General features: G+C 36.9%; 1 protein-coding gene across 1 annotated transcript in view; it reads right to left on the minus strand.

The window, feature by feature from the left end:
* Positions 1 to 14,457, minus strand: part of LOC140142377 (uncharacterized) — a 68,545-nt gene extending 54,088 nt beyond the window's left edge. The window contains exons 1-3 of the mRNA XM_072164346.1: positions 13,516 to 14,457; positions 7,504 to 7,715; positions 523 to 730 (exon numbers count right to left, since the gene is read on the minus strand). Coding sequence (XP_072020447.1) covers positions 523 to 730; positions 7,504 to 7,715; positions 13,516 to 14,326 — 1,231 coding nt within the window. The 5' untranslated portion in view covers positions 14,327 to 14,457. The remainder of the gene's footprint in view (positions 1 to 522; positions 731 to 7,503; positions 7,716 to 13,515) is intronic.
* Positions 14,458 to 17,598: the final 3,141 nt, after the last annotated feature.

The raw sequence follows: 17,598 nt of genomic DNA on the forward strand, positions 1-17,598 counted from the left end.
GGAAATTTTGAGTCGGTACTCTTTGGATATAATTTCTTTGCTCAAAACACATAGTATTGTCCTAAAATTGACATGTAACCATCAAACCTCTGAATAGGTCCAATGTCAAATTAAGCCAAACAGTGGAAAAAGAGTCAGTCAACCTGACAAAGGATGAAAATTGCAATTTTACTGTGCTTTTGAAGTTCAGTATGAATGAAATACAAGTGCTTCACTAAAAGACACATTTTCATTAGTTTTACAGTTTACAAAATGCATAAAAAACTGTGCATTCTACAATATGCTGTGCTTTCATAGACCAATCAGATATCTAGAACTATAATATAAATAAAGACAGAATTAAAAAGACTAGTTTGAATATGACGTCCTGTCAACCTGACCGAAAATGCCATTCTGTGCATGTCTAAACCAAGCACACAGCACCACTGACCTGATATCAGACGCAAACTAGTCTTTTTAATTTTGTATTTGATTATAACTATTGGTTTTTCAAGCAAGAATCAAAAACAATCAAAAACTCACCAATTTCTTCCAATTTATAAGTATGCTCATCCTCAATGATGTATGCTAATGTCATCATGGTAATAGCTTGTAGGTATTTCTCTGAACTTTGACTAAAGTATTGTATTTTGTCAACCACTTCCTCTTCCCGGAAGTAATGCCGGTTACCGGGCACTTTGGCAAGGTTATGAAGGATGCTTAAGGAAGCTCGGATCAGGAAGGCCACATTCTGAAGAAAAGAAATGACATCATTACAAATATGCTTGTTAAAATGTAAATGTGATATACCTATCATCAAGCAATCACCCTTGCAACCCCAGTGGCTACTGGCCAGTGATCGTGTGCTTGGCACCCGAGCAGTGGCAGCACCAGGAATTTTTTCGGGGCATGGGGGAAAAGTGAATTTCAGGGGAAAATCAACAAAGTCTGCGCAAAATTGCTGCAAAAACTGAAAATTTACATAATTTGGGGTTTTTAGCCTCAAAAGTGGGGGGATAACTGGGGGGCAAGAAAAATATTTGGCAAATGCCCCCTTGCCCCCTCTTTCTTTTGGAAAAAAGAAATCCAGCTATAGTCTAAATAGGCCTATCTACCTTGAGTCACCGGCAGTAGCTTTGAAGTTCAGCGTGTGCTGCGTTAGCTTAGCGTAGTTTATTGCGTGTACATATGCGGCATATTGATCGTGCGCGTAAAAGTATGTACACGCACCAAGTAACGCTAAGCTAACACAGAACACACTGGACTTCAATGCTTGTGCCGGTGACTCATTAAGGTAGATATATTGACTATAGTGCACCATTGCAATAACATAGGGTACTACCGTGACCTTGGTGTTTTCAGTTATTTAGGGTTACTCATCATGTAGGGTGAATGAACTGTGTTCTTCTAGTCACAACTGAAAATATCACAGCTATTATAGTGCATGTGGGAAACCAAACGAGGGAGCTATTTCCTCTCCAGTGATTCCTATTCAATCCACACGGGGAATCTTCATGGAGACAGTACCACACCACCTCAGTAAATTAAAGTGTTAGAAGTGTCATCAATATCAAAGAGAACACATACAGTGGCAGATCCATTTTGCTTAAAAAGTGAAGGGGGACACAGATTGGGTCAAGCATTTTTGTGTGTTGGGGATATTGGAGCAGAGGGGTGGGGTCTAAATGGCTTCACAAGTTCACAGCTCAGATTTTTGAGAATAAAATATCACGCTACAGAAGTATGAAACAAAAATAAATAAGATTGACGCTATAGAAAATATAAAAAAATTAACTTGGAAGCCTGTCACACGCAAAATTATTAAGAAATGCCATTGACAGGGGAAAAAAACCCCGGATAATATATAGGCTTTAAAGTCTATTTTGATACCTTTTGCCTATAACATCAATCTTATGTATCACCTGACTGGGGATGAATCCCCTGTTTGAAAAGCGAATGAAACGATTTTGGTAATAACGTATAATAAGGGGTATAGTTTTTGAGGGGGCAATTCAAAAGAAGGTCGAAATTGCGAAAATAGTAGGATGACAGGGGAAAAAACTCTCTGCAGGTTTTTTTCCCCTGTTGAGATTTTTCCCCTGTCACCCTACTATTTTGTCCAATTTCGACCAACATCTTTACGTTATACAAGGTTAAAGTTTGTTCGGTTTATATAAGGCGGAAAAAATAAGACTCATAACACCGTTTATTGATATAGAATAGCATGCACGCAGTAGGGCGAAATGCTTACGCTAGTTGTGCGGTGCGTAATGCATGACTGGCGCACACTTATGTGAATCTACGCGAGCGTGACTTTATTGATGCGCGCAGAAACAAAAGCTGAATAATTTCCGCCTTATATAAGCCGAACAAACAAAGTGAAATGCTTGTGACTGGAGGTGAAAATACCTCAGGAATATCCCCCACCCCTGTGTCACCCATCTTCCAGAAAAGGCTATGAATATAACCAAAAGTTTAGGCAATATGAGTTCAAGCCTTGAAAAAGATTGACAGGTCATTGTGTACCTAAATAGCAAATTGCCTCTTTCACCTTAACAACTACCTTCCTTCCTTCCAATATTGTGCAACTTCAATGTCTTGAAGATTATTACAAAGCTTCATCAGAGAAGTGCAGGCAACCAGGGATGAGTCCTCTTATACTGACAGCTTGCAATAGGCGAGAATTATTTGGTTTTTGGTACTGCATGCGTATGTATGTATGTAAAACGCGCAAAACGTAGTTTGTGTGGGCATGCTGCACCCAGCTGTGTGAACATATGCCATTTTATATTAATCCATGATGGCATGAGTCCCGCATATTACGAGCTGACCAGCAAGGCCTGTAGCTTTTCTTACATGATTTAGGTTGGTACATAAATCCACACCTAGTGTGACCTTTAAGGGCTCATATTGAAATTCCCTTACACAGGAAGGTGTGCGCCATCCTGCAGCTTTCCTGTGCTAGCCTTCTTTTGTTAAAATCCTGGGCAGGGTGTATCACTGATGCATATAATCCATCCGTTTTATGACCGAGCTTTCCTGAGGCGCACGCTTAGCGAGGGGAATCCTGCCTTCTTTCTGTGTGAAAACGTGGTAGAGTATTTCAATATGAGCCCTAAGACAACAAGATGCAAATCACTCAGTGCATAGACCAGCACAATTTTATTAAGATGTGGATGCATTTAAATTCATATTATTATTCTTAAACAATGTATCCAGTCAGAATTTAGTCTGGTTAATATCTCTCTGGACATTTCTTCTGGTGACACATATGAAAATATCATGTTATTTATAGCTGAAAATCCTTAACTTCCACAAACTTTTTGCCCTAGACTAAACTGAAAGGTAAAGCACAAACTTTTTTGGAGAAGCTGTGGTGTTTGAAGAACTGAACATGCTGAACTGGGACAGTCTATAAATAAAATGAACTTTGGTACAGAGAGTTTTTGATTTGATTTGTTCGGGTTTTGACAACCCTGGATAACCCAAGAAAGCCTCTATTGAAGCTTATTTCCATTGGGGTCCATTTGAACACCGGGACGGGTTGGGAACAGTCAGGGGTTAACACCCTACTCTTTCCGAAACTGGCTGCGAGATACATGTACAGGTATGGCTCTCTGTACACGGGACCGACGGCTTAACGCCCCTCCGAAGGACGGAGTACTTTCATGATTCATTTACCCAATTCTAAATGAACCATGGGGAGAGCGGAAGTCTGGATTTAATCTACAGAAGTTGCCAATTAATTTCAGACTTTTTTTCCAAGTCAATATCCCAGCAAATCGCCACCGCCGGGAATCGAACCTGGGACCTCATGCACGAAAGGCAAGTACCCTAACCATTGCGCCACACTCTCCCTTTGCCATGGACTGGTGTTCTCAGCTGCCACACATACATACATACATTGTACCCTGTCAATATTAGCGAGTGCCTTCATCCTACCCAAGCTTGCATAGTAGTTACTTATAGTCATAGGGTTGTGGGTTCAAGTCACATCATGGCAAATTTGTTGTGTCCTTGAACAAGGCACTTAATTTTTCACTTCACCCATACAGGTGTAAATGAGTACCAGCCTGTCAGAGAGACAGAGAGAGAGGCATGGACTGGTGTTCTCAGCTGCCACACATACATACATACATTGTACCCAGTCAATATTAGCGAGTGCCTTCCTCCTACCCAAGCTTGCATAGTAGTTACTTATAGTCATAGTGTTGTGGGTTCAAGTCACATCATGGCAAATTTGTTGTGTCCTTGAACAAGGCACTTAATTTTTCACTTCACCCATGTGTAAATGAGTACCAGCTTATGCAGGGAAGGAATAATCAGACTTGCTGCGTGTAAGGAATGGAATAGTGGACAGCACACAGGGGAGTCTGGCCCCAGGTGACTTTGAAAGAGAATTACTATAGCCCATGAATACAGTCATGAACCTTAACCTTACCCCCTGCCTGGGTTCCCCCCCACACACACCCCTGTGTGTGTTTGCTGCCAACTGAGGACAGTGTGTATTGCTATCTAACCGCGGACGTGTGTACCATGTTTTCATCGCCTAACCGTGGACTAAAATGGAGGATTTTTTTTGTGTATGATACGAAACGGAATTTTACCCATCAACTGCTGGCTGTAGTTTTTACATATATGGTCTGTGGTTTTGAGCAAATAATACCACAATGCATTTAGCATGCATTTGAGGTCTTTTGCAGCAGTTTGAGACTGAGGACTGTCCTCGGTTGGAGATAAGTCCGCAGTTTAGGGTGAAATATCTTGTGTGTGTGTCCTCGTTTGCCTGCAAACATGTATGCCCATGTTACACATCTTATCACACTGCAGCCATTTAAAATTGTCATTGTGTTTTTTTTCAGGGGTCCAGATGATAAAAATTTTGTTCTGCATTTTTCAAGTCAAGCTTTGACTTACGTTTGGCGGGAAAAAAAGGGGGGGGGAAACTAAAAGTGAAAGATATCCTACTTAAAGGAACATTTTCTAGGGTGAAATTGTGTGTAGAAACTGAATCTGACATAAAAAATACATAATTATCAACTTGAACATTTTCCCCATAGCACTGTACAGGCATATTTCTGCCAGAAGTCCCCAAATTTGAGCGAAAATCGTCGCAAAAAAAATAAGTCCTTCAAAACTGGGACACTCAGGGCTAAACAAATATAAACTTGCTCTAGAGGGAGGTCTTGGCTATAGCACGTTTATATTTGTTTAGCCTTAAACTTCACAATTTTGAAGGACTTATTTTTTTGCGAAGGCCTTTATTTTTTTCACACCCGCCAAAATGTTAGGGGTAGGGGTAACATATTATTACTACTTTATTTTTCTTAATCAAGTTTTATACCACTATTTAGCTAATGAAATACTGAACAAAAAGACACAAAATGCATCACAATAGCTCATACCATTGAGGAGTTATGGCGTTTTGAAGTTCAAAATTAGGCGAAAATTGCATTTTTTTTCAAAATCAATTGTCACCCTGACCCCCAACTTTCTAACCCTGTTACAAAAATAACGAAATAGATTTATCCCATTTAATGATTTGAATATCACAAATGTACCCTTGTCACATAATTAGCATAAACAATTATGCACTACTCAGTAGTTTTCATGTTCATACACTCACAGGAAATTAGCAAGTCAAAATTTTTGTCACCCCAAAACGGCTATTTTCGGCCAAAATTGGACCAAAAAATTAATTTTTCTCAAAATCAGTGAAAAGTAAGGGGTTTTAAGTGCCAAAATCTGAAAATATGTGACATTTTACCCCTAGAAACATTTAAGTAATCAAGAATTTTGACTGTTTTCCCCTCTAAATATTTTTTTCACACACGTGTCCGCCAAACGTAAGTCAAATCTTGAACGCTGTCATAGGTTGTTTGTCAGCCTGTTATCATCTTCATGTCAAATCCATAGGAAGGGCTATAGCACATGTGATATCCAACATACAATGTCACACTGACCACAATTATCTGCATCATACACGCTTGCTGGAGACCATGTCACAATCTAGAAACACTATTTCCCCAAGGTGGTGTGCAGATATTGCGTCTTCAAAATGAGCACTGCTGTTCAAGTATATCATGAGTCATTTATAAAGGAAATGACTATGTGTGTGTGCATACTGAAACTATATACATGCTGTGAGAAATCCAACACTGCATTTTATAGCCAATATTGCACTAAATATGTCAATTTTCTTTACAAATGGTGTTATTGAAAACATTTGATATCATGTGATTTGATGTTTACAATTCAATTATTCAATAATGTATTGCTTGGTTAGATGTACTGTTACTAAATAGAGAGTACAACATTTGACAGTCTGTCAACTTTAATAACACACTTAGGAAAGTGAATCGATTATAGTCTACACGTTGCATAAAAAATTGCAATAATGTAGGCTAAACATGACACTTGAAACATAGATGCTGGAAATTAAAGCTGAATTTTTATATGTACATGTAATTGGGGTTTTTTTATTATCTATTTTCATTTATTTTATTTTTTTATTCCTATATTATTATTATTATTACCATCATCATTATTATTATTGTTATTTTTATTACCGGTATTTGTTGTTATTATTAATCATTATTATTTGTTGCTGCTCATCCCTATACCACACCTGTTCATGTAGCTCAATGTCAGCTTTAAGGTGGTATTGGATGCATTTTCTAGAAATTAGAAAATGCTTTGAGCATGTTTTAAACAGATAAATTGAGTAGGGTAAAGTACACTGATCAATATGCCTTTTGTTTGGAGCAAATCGGACATACGGTTTCTATAATACATCAATTTATATTTTCTTTGTATCCTATTGTTTTTGTCAATAATCAATGTAGTTAATGAGCTAAAATGACTGCAAAGGCTCATGAATATGTAATTTTAGCCAATATTCTGCTAAAATCAATGCATAAATGTTCAGGTACTTTTATTTTACATAATTTTGCCCTGAAACTTGGTCAAAGTGTTTCTAATATGTCCTAATGTATTATATAGTGAAGCCGCCCTCTAATTTGCATATTTGCATAATTAATGAGCTAATTTGCATAAATGCTAATTAATTATGCAAATATGCAAATTAGGGGGCGGCTTCACTATATAATACATTAGAACATATTAGAAACACTTTGACCAAGTTTCAGGGCAAAAGTATACAAAATAAAAGTACCCTGAACATCTATGCATGGATTTTTAGCAAAATATTGACAAAAATTATATGTTAATGAGCTTCTCCAGTCATTTTAGCTCATTAACTTTATTGATTATTGATAAAAACAATAAGATACAAAGAAAATATAAATTGATATATTTTGAAAACCGTATGTCCGATTGACTCCAAACAAAAGGCATATTGATCAGTGTACTTTGCTCTACTCAATTAATCTGTTTAAAACATGATTAGAGCACTTTTATATTGCCTCCATAACCACCTTAAGTAGAGTGTTAATCCCCGACTGTTCCCAACCTGTCCCTGTAGTTCAATTGGACCCCACATTTACCGTAAGACCATGTTCATACCTTTTGTGCCATATTTTCCTTGTATGGCTGATGGTCCATATTAGCCACACACAGTTGTATGATACCAGAGTCACCTAGATGCTGAGCTAATAACACACTAGAGTCACTCAGATTCCAGACGGCATTGTACACATAGTAGGCTGTAAACCATACGCTGTCACTCTTGAATAGGCCTTCCTTTGATAACGACTTCAGGATTCGAACCATCAACTCTGCAATGATAATTTGATTATAATAAATGATATAGATATTATTTTTGTATAAGAATTGTATATCAGATTATAAGATACACTGTCACAAATCAAATGCACAAAATTGTTTCATTGAAGGGGTGAGAATTTTTTTAATCATGTTCTCAAAATATCCACAAAATGTTCTGATATTTCATCATGTTGTAGCAAAATTTGAAGGAAAAAAACATGTGCAAAAGAAGCTTACTTTTGTCAGAATCATTTCAAAATCTGTAAAAAAATTAGTACGGTCCAGAGTATAGTACATCAGTGCAAACTTGTTATTTAAACACAAATCGGTTCACACAAAATTCCTGAATGCTTTTCAAGGATGCATTATTTTATACATTATAAAGACCTGAACGCAGAAAAAACATGGGTCTAAAATCTGAGGCTTTGACAATTTTGTGTTAATGAGGTTCAGGTTCCACTCTATATTATTGGGTATCTAATTTTTTAACTGAAAATGATATTAGCCTGTTGAAGACCCATGAAGAAATATTGGGACTGAAGTATCACCAAACTGTATAGTGAACTGGTACTTTTAAATAGCAGAATTAATCTGGTCAGATTTCAACTTGAATAGAACAGGATTTTGCCACACATCGCAAAATATTGTGGATGGGGGTTCCAAATAGGTTGTCCAAAGATATGGCTAGCAAACACCACCAAGGTGGTACTTCTTAATGCATAAGGGACCGTTCACAAACACTTGTAAGGGGGAGCCTGATGCAAAAACATTTCATCGTGAAAATTTTTCGGGGCCCCCCTTTACAGACCCCAAAAATTTCAGGCCCCCCCCCCCCTTTTGACATGAAAATTATGGGTCAACCCCATAGAAAAGCATATAAACTTAATTTTCCAGGAAAATTTGTGGTCATTTTTGTCAGGGCCCCCCTTAGGAGGGTCAAAATTTTTCAGGGTCCCCCCTTTTTGCATAAGGCCCCCCTAACAAGTGTTTGTGAACGGTCCCTAACTGCAATGTCATTATTCTGTCATCAACTCAACTTTTGGTGAGATTTTATGTCACCAAATATAAAATCAGCTTGATTTCTACTGTACGTGATATCCACTTCCTCTGTCTGCTCTGCTTATTACCAAAAAATACCAAAATGTCTGAAAACTTTGAAAAACTATCGGTCAAAGAGTGGTCACTTGTTCCACTGACCACACATGACATACAGATTTTTAAGGTGGGGTGAGTTTAGATGTTTGACAGCGTGGACGTTCCCCCTGCGGCAAATCACGGCTGACACTAACAGCCGACAAGATTGAAGGAAATTGCTATTCATCTTGGAGAGGAAATTTACTTAAAATTGCACTTGTTATAATCTCTCATCACACTTTGTGTTATGGTAGTGAGAATTATTAAAGTTAAAGCTTGCTATTAAATTTAAAAAAGAAACAACTTCAAAAGTTTCTACTCCATTTGGTCGCATGTCATAAGGTGGTGTAATTTCCAGAACATGGTAAAATATCATCAAAAAATTAATTTTTTCGATATTTTGTAGGATATGATACCTGTTTACATGTACCAATACATCTGCCCACTATGAAATAGCATCATAAATTACTTTTAGCGCACATTTTCAATATTTTTAAGGCTCCATTTCCCACATGCATGCATGTATAATCACTAGATAGGTAAGCTTATAGGAAGTATTTTGACAGTATTGGATGGGCGGTTAATAATATCACAGTTTGCTTGTTGTAAAATCACTGGGTGGGCACTTATAGGGGCATGGGCCGTTATTGGAACGAATACGGTATTTACAATGTACTTTTTATATTATTTAAAATGTCATATTAAACGATTCACTTGAAAACTTTCCAAGTGGTTGATACGATGCAAAAGTTCAAAAACTTTGACAACTTTCTACTGTAACCTTCATCATTCAGTATGCATTAGGATTCCTTGTGTCAAGCTTTGTTTCAATACATCCCCTATAATATGGGCCTCAAGGATTACCCCCACCAATTAATTAGCAATAAGGAAACTCTCTTTTCTGAATCTAATTAATTGCAACTGTAAAGTTATTTTGCTTTTTACAGGTGCTCTACACATAAGGGACATATTGTGATCCATAGCCTCATCCCCCAATTTTCTCAAAAAAATGTTGAGATTTTTATACCATCAGAAACCTCTGGCTATATTTTCATGTTTGCGAGCAAAACATTTTTTGCAGATTCATTTGCTTAGCAAATAATATTGTAAAATGTGTTCTGTTAAGGGCTGGGGTATGAACGTTTGGACAGTATTTATTCTGGTACATTAGAGCACATCAGACTTATCGAATTGCATTCTGAATACGAAGAATGTCATTCTGATATCAGATAATTTTGATTTTTGAAATTCGCAATTTAATACACATTTTATGGCAAATCATTAAAATTGATATTTTTGATATTTAACAGTACTTGAAGTAAACTTTATTAATCTGATGATTTATACTTAAAGTGTATGTAGCTAGGTGGGATGAAAAACCGACGATCAATTGAAAATTTTGACCTTTCGTATTGAAGATATGGATTTTTTTCCCCAAAACACCAAAACAAATTAGGTCTTTTTGGGAAAAAATCCATATCTTCAATATGAAAGGTCAAATTTTCAATTGACCGTCGGCTTTTCCTCCCTGCTACACACACTTTAAGAATATATCAATAGATTTATATAATTTACTTCGAGGACTGTTATATATCAAAAATTTGAAAAATATCAAATTTTTATAATTTGTCCTAAAATTTGTATTATATTGTGGTTTTCAAAAAATGAAAATTATTTGATATCAGAAAGACATGCTTCGTATTCAGAATGCAATTCGATAGGTCTGAGGTGCTCTCATGTCCCACAAAAAATACTGTCGAAACGCAATAAACGCTCATTTTAGATCCCTTAACAGAAGAGATTCACAACACTTACCATTGCACTAAATGGGGGAAATCTCAAAATGCCATGGACCCTTGACACATACATATGTACATTAGGAGTAGGATCTCACACATTCCCATCTGTTTGGACTCTGGACATGGTTGTAGTCTTGGGTACAAAAACTCATACCCACAATTTTGGTTCAAATTTTCAGTAGTGATTGTTAAATGGAGGTTACTGAACTAAGTTCCTGGAAATGAGTTCATTTTTGGACCATACATAGGATTCAGATCTATGATCAAAATATAAATTGGGAAGGATAGCTGTAAGAAATCAATGCAGAGAATCAATGTGCAGGACTGCAGGTGTTACCATCACTACTGTGCATTTTTTTTCATTCAATCTCTTTTGCACTAACCATAACCTTTTGCAAACACAGATTAGAATGATGATGATGGTTAAGGTTTGGGATAGGATCGAGATTTATGATTAGAGTCTGGGTAATGGTTATCATTAGGGTTTAGAATCGATACATGTCAGGTAGAAATTACTCCCCCCTTCCGACACAAAAAACTGGGAAAAGAGCAAAAATAGGACAGAGGGAAAAGGGGAGAAGGAGAGAAAAAGAGGGAAGAAAAAAGGGGAAGGGAGAAAAGAAAAGAAAAAAAGGAAAAGAAAGAGGGAAGAGAAAGGGGAAAGGGAGAAGAAAAAAAGGGAAAAGGAAAGAGGAAAGGGAAAGGAAGAAGAGAAAGAAAAGAAAAAGAGGGATGAAGAGAAAGGGGAAAAAAGAAAAGAAAAGAGACCCAAAGATCCCCAGTGAAATACCTGTAACACTGTTAAACTTAAATTTGTGTATTTTTTCATTTTAAATTTTAGTTTCAATTTTTGCACATTATGTATTTAGGATGTTAATATAATGAGAATGAAAATTAAAATTTAAAATCAAGGATACAAATGTAACCATGGTAACTGCTGTACAAATTTTAGTGCAGCTTCAAACAAATCTATACTACAGGGTGTCCCAGAATGATTTGTACCGTGTTTGCAAAAATAACTAAAAATAGAAGACGGGCAGTGTATCTATTTTTGATACAAGCATTATAATGTTGGACATGTCTCCTACTTATTCTGTTAATTTCAGCACGCTACCTTTATTTGTTTTGGCGTGGCATGCAATAATGTAAAATCGATGAAAAGCGACTCGCATACCTTTGAAAAATGGCACGATCACGATTAAATGAAGAACGTGGGATGTTTTGCACAGCATTTCGACGACAACTACTGTTGGGGTTGCGCCTTAAAGCTTGCCGGACAGCTGCAATGTTTGCTCTAGTTCTTACAGTCTTACGAGCACCGAAGCTTCACTCTGCCGATTCCTGACAGTTCCGTGCTCGTCAAACTTCTTTACATTATACACTATCGTCTAATGAATCTTCTTTGCGTCTCAACATAGCTGCCGGTTTACCAGTAAGTTTTTAAAAGAAATACACACTGCTGTACAGTAAATTGAGGAGCCTTCTTTTCTGTACCACAACCAGTTCGATCTCTGCAAGCATTTCAAATGACATGGACCTCACACCACAATAACCATATTTAAAACTACCGCCAAGGAGAGAATGGGATTAGGCCACAAATCCTTAATTCCATATAATGATCGCTTCGTAACGTCATAAATAATAGATAGATATCGGCTATTTAGTGGAAATATGATCAGAGCACAACTAAAATACCTGCATAACTTTTTCCAAATAACTTTGTGCTGAGCGGTTAGTAATGTTACAGATTTTCAAAATAGGTTGCGTTGTCAAAACTTAGAATTCACCATTTTTATTCATATCTTCTATAACTTCTACTAGAAACGTCCAATTTTTAAAATCTAAAAAATCTGAGAAAGCTAAATATATGCAGAACTTAAAATGCAAAACAATATGACCATTCAACATGCCCTTCATACCTAAAAAATTCCATATTTCCCGGTACAGATCATTCTGGGACACCCTGTACAAACCAAAACATCAGTCGGCATTGAAGACCAGTGGATGCTGGTCGCAGGCCACCAACCTCCACAATGTAAGTCGTAAGAACTTTGTTAAATTTGTACTTTCTCGAAATCTATACTACTTTTATTGTGAAGTTTGTATTCTGAAACCAGGGTCCTTAAGGCAGCCCCTGGACCCCACCCGGGACCCCACCTGTTTAAAGCTTCGCGGCAGCAGCTCGCACATAAATATTACAACTTTTGATCAGAAATTGGGAAATTTTGAAATCTTGCCTCTCATCATCTCATGCATTTCTAGCCATACTGGATATATTCAAGTCAATAGGTGGTTATCTCTAATGTTCTCTCTATTCAATTGGAGTTTGCCCAGAAACCTTCAACCCCATGGATGTTGGGAGCATATCTACCCAGGGAGCTGATAAATTGTTGCCCAAAATAGGATGATTACCTTAGCCAAATGGTATTTGGCTAAGGGTCTTTTTCTTAGGTTCTGATTCTTTCTTTCTTCTACCAATCGTATAATGAGCCACCGTAGCCATATATGCGTAAGTCAATTTTGACGAAATTTGGTTATTATGACCATTGGGGGTGCCACAAATGTCACGTGAAAATGTCAGGCGCAAATGTCATGTTAAGGTCATTATACTGGGGGTTTAAACACATTCTATTGTGCCGAGTTCTATTATTCCAAACAATAGAAACCAGACCCAATCGCAGGTTGTTCAGCAGGCAAGAAAATGTTAGGCTTTGAAGCCATCCCCAAACAAATTACAAAATCCCCCACTTACCAGTATCTTCATTAGCTAGCAACAAACACAATAGCTATTCTTCCAAGTACACAAACAAACAAACATAAAATACCAACATCTTGATACCTACATGCATGTAATATACCTTCTTTATCCCCCACTTACCAGCACCCCCATTAGCAGCAAACACATCTGCAATATGCTGTCTCTGCTCAACATTCTTCCAATAGCAGTCACCGATTGACTTCACCATCATCTTGGCACTCTGGTTGGCGAAATCCGACAACCCATGTAAACTACTAATAGCCTTCAACACCGTGTCCTTGACACTATCCTCGGGTGTGGTAACCTCACCGTTCATTTTTATCGGTGCAAGTAAGTGTTTTGGTCTTTGCAAATTTCTGTGAGGAGTCGAGACACTTCTTGGCCTAATTGGTTCTTGTTCATTTTGTAAGCAATCATCAAGTGCATTGTTACTCTGTGATAAGTTTTTATAGGTTACGTTCAGGGATTTTTGTTGCATCACAGCCATGCTGTTCTGATTTGAAGGACTTGGTGATCGTGTTGAGCTGTTACTGTGCTGTGATGTGATACTATGTGTTGGGCTGACATTATTTGATCTTGATCTTGAGTTGTGTGGAGGACTGGTGCTTGAAGATCTTGAATGATGCATTGGATTACCGAAGATCGATCTTGACTGATGTGACGGGTTGGTGCTTAGTTTCTGATGCACCACAATGCTGCTTTCAGTCCATTGTTTGCTGAAATGTGTTGGGCTAAATTGATCAAGGCTGTTCTTATAATTAGTCTCCAATAATGTCTCCATGCTAGAGCTACCATTAAGTGCTTTATACAAATGAGTTGGGCTAGAAGTCTTTATCGGAGTATCAGGTGGGCTGTCAGGTATCTCTAAACTGTGACTTCGAGTGAGTCTAAGTGTTGGAGCATTAGCTATGAGAGTGCTATGCCCATTCATGATTAAACGATTAAGTGGTTGACAGTATTTCTTGTCTTAAAGAACTGATGGTGTAATATCAGGCGACAGGTGAGAGGAGTTAAGTGCAGGCATCAAGGTTTATAACGGCATTCACAGTAATGAGCTGTTTCGTGGTCCTGTAATAACGAAAAACAGGTTAAAAGCATGTTATTAAAGTTTGGGGAAAGTAGAAAGTTTCTTGAAAATATTCCTTACTGATGTAGTGGGATGTTGGTGAACAACATGATATACTTAAGTACATGCTGCATGAAGTCAATTTGGAAGGACAAATCCGATTGGGCTATTCCAGATGTATTCCGCACCCCCTATGGAAGACACTTCCGAATTAGGGGCTAAATTGACGGCGAATTCACATGTCAGGAAAAACCCATGGAAGACACTGCCGGAATTGTGGTAATATGTCTAATATGGCCAGCGAATTCACGTAAATGTAAATGTCTTCCATAGGGTTCCAGCTGGAATTAGAACATTTTTTGTTTCCAGCCAGAATTCAAGTAAATGTCTTTCATAGGTTAATCGAGATGGTGATCATAAGTGAAGATTTTGCTGGAATTGGAGCATTTTTGACCATTTTCCAGCCGGAATATTAAGAAATGTGAATGTCTTCCATAGGCACATCATGGCCTTTCACAATCCCCACTCTTGTTTTTTTCGTTTATTTTAGCAGCGAATTTCACCTAATCTCAATGTCTTCCATACCCTCCAGCCGGAATCTTTGCTAAAAATGACTGCTGGAATTCTAGACACATCTCAATTCCAGCTGGAATTGTATTTTTTTTTAATGTCTTCCATAGGGGGGGTGCGGAATACATCTGGAATAGCCCATTCTTAAAAAAGATACCAACATTGAACAACAATTGTGATTACAGCCATAATGTCGAATTTTTTTCCAAACCTGACTTTTTTGCACATAATTTGCAATGTTTTCACATGTGTTCCAACAATTAAAAAAAATCCAACTTATGTGACCAGTAACTGGAATCAGCCAAAAAGAAATTCATTGCGCCTGTATCTGAGCAATTTTAATGTCTTATTTACTTACATGTACTGTAAGACATTAAAATCCCCCATAGATAAACACAGTTAAGCGGCCAAAATAATAAGTGGGTTTCCTTTCATTTTACCTCAAAGAATAAAAATAAATAAAAATTAACGTACATGTATCCATTCCAAGAAGTGCCCATGCCCCAATAAGCACCCACTCAGGGTATTTTCAATTTGCTAAAGGGTACCACTAATGTTGAAGTGACGGATAAACATCGATACAGTGAAATAGCTGGCGATTATAGTCTGGTGTAAACTTGAATTGCAATACATTTTCTGCATCAGAATTTAGCTGCTAGAAGTCTCAGGACCCTTTTATAAGTATAAAGTACATAGATTCGTCTCTAATAAACGCTTGTTAGGAAAAAATTAGGTAAACCATGTAAAAATTAAACGCCCATCAAAAATGACTTTGTTACAGGGCGCTTACTGGAATGAATACGGTATGGCATTAACTTTTAGAAGGGGCATTTGTGGTGAAATCTTGGAAGTACTGCCGATTGCACTTATGATAAGTGAAATTAAGGATTTCAGATCCAGGAGCCATTTTGGGTGGTTTTGTGTAATTACACACAGTTCTGTTTCAGAACCAGGGGCATTTTGCCTTTTAGCAGGGGTAAATTTACTCCTGCTTATTTCAAGCCCTGACAATATACAATCATATTAGTTTTATAATAACATTTTGGATATATTAAAGAAGCTGTTTTGAATGATGGCAGTGGATTGACTAAGTATGTTTTGTACTTGTTTATTTGTATACTTATTGCTTCACTGCTTGCTGCAGTTGCCGGGCAACTTCTGATATGGATAAAAATATTGTCAGATAGCGATAATCACGATATGTTTTGTTGCGATATGCGATACCAGTATGTGATATGCGAAAGACTGACGATGCCAAAGCCTATATACCCACCCCTTGACTCTGGTCCCACCTCTGTAAAGGTAACAGTTGTGAATCATACAATTTACAGTTAATTTTTACATGTACATGTACTTGGACTCATTTACCATCACTGAAGGTATGATTCATAAACAACTCTTTTTTTATTGTGTGGTTTCTGATAATGTACAGTGTGTATAGTGTAAGGACAGGGAAAATGCGCAAAAAACGCTGAAAATTTCACATTTTGGGTACAATTGCACATTTTAGGTCTGACCGCGAATTTTCAGATTTGCCCAAAATGACCATTTTTTAAGTACTCATTTTCCAAAAACCTGAAGTTTTCACTGAAATCAAAGAATCCGTAATATTTAAGGCTGTGACCTATCGGGTAATGACGTATTCGGGTACCCGAGGTAAATTTCGGGCGGGCGGTACCCGAAAAAAAAAAAAATTAATTTTTTTTTTTTTAAAGTTTTTTTTGGTTTTGTAGTGTCTCTGGACCTAGACCTAAATGCTAGGATCATGGTTGACCTAAAAAAAAAAATTTAAAAAAAATTGAATTTTGCACATTGTTTTGTAATTTTAATATGAAAATTGATATATAGTTTTCATGTCATACTCTATTAATGATATCAAAATGCAAATCGGTGAGGGAGGCCCTTATTATTTGTTATTATTTTTTTACCATTCATTTCTGTGTAAAATTACAATTGCAAAGTTTTGTCAACACATCATAAAAAACGGGGAGGCCCCTAATATTTTGTTATTTCCCCAAAGCCTATCCCTAGCTTGAAGAGAGTGTAAAACTTGCAATGTGTTTATAAAATGATAACCAATATAACTTCCTAACAATTAACATGTCTCGAAATCAGGCCCTCGAAACTCTAAGTTTTTTTAAAATGTTTTCCTACACACCCACAACCCTTACTGCATGTATTCAAACCACCCAAGCCCAACTAACCTTTAACATAACCCAAACCCTTGCCCTTACCCCCAAAAGGGAATTAGGGTAGAAATTGATTTCACCTGAAAATTACAGAAAATCTTACCTATAGTTAATGTTTTTTAAATGCATTGCATGAATGTGTTTATAATGTTTTAATAACTTTAAATTTGCCTCATTTCAATTTTCATGGAAATTGTTATTTTTATTGCTAACAAAATAAAAGAGAAACCTTTCACATAATTTTCGAAATTTGAAAAAATTTCTAAAATTCTGGAAATACAAAAAAAATACATTTAAGTGCAAAAGCTTTTTTCTTCTGGGTAAGAACTTTTTTCTTACATGCAACAGCTTTTTTATTGCAGGGTAGAAATTTGATAA

This window comes from Amphiura filiformis, chromosome 20, assembly GCF_039555335.1.
Source record: "Amphiura filiformis chromosome 20, Afil_fr2py, whole genome shotgun sequence".
NCBI classification, from domain to species: Eukaryota; Metazoa; Echinodermata; class Ophiuroidea; order Amphilepidida; family Amphiuridae; genus Amphiura; species Amphiura filiformis.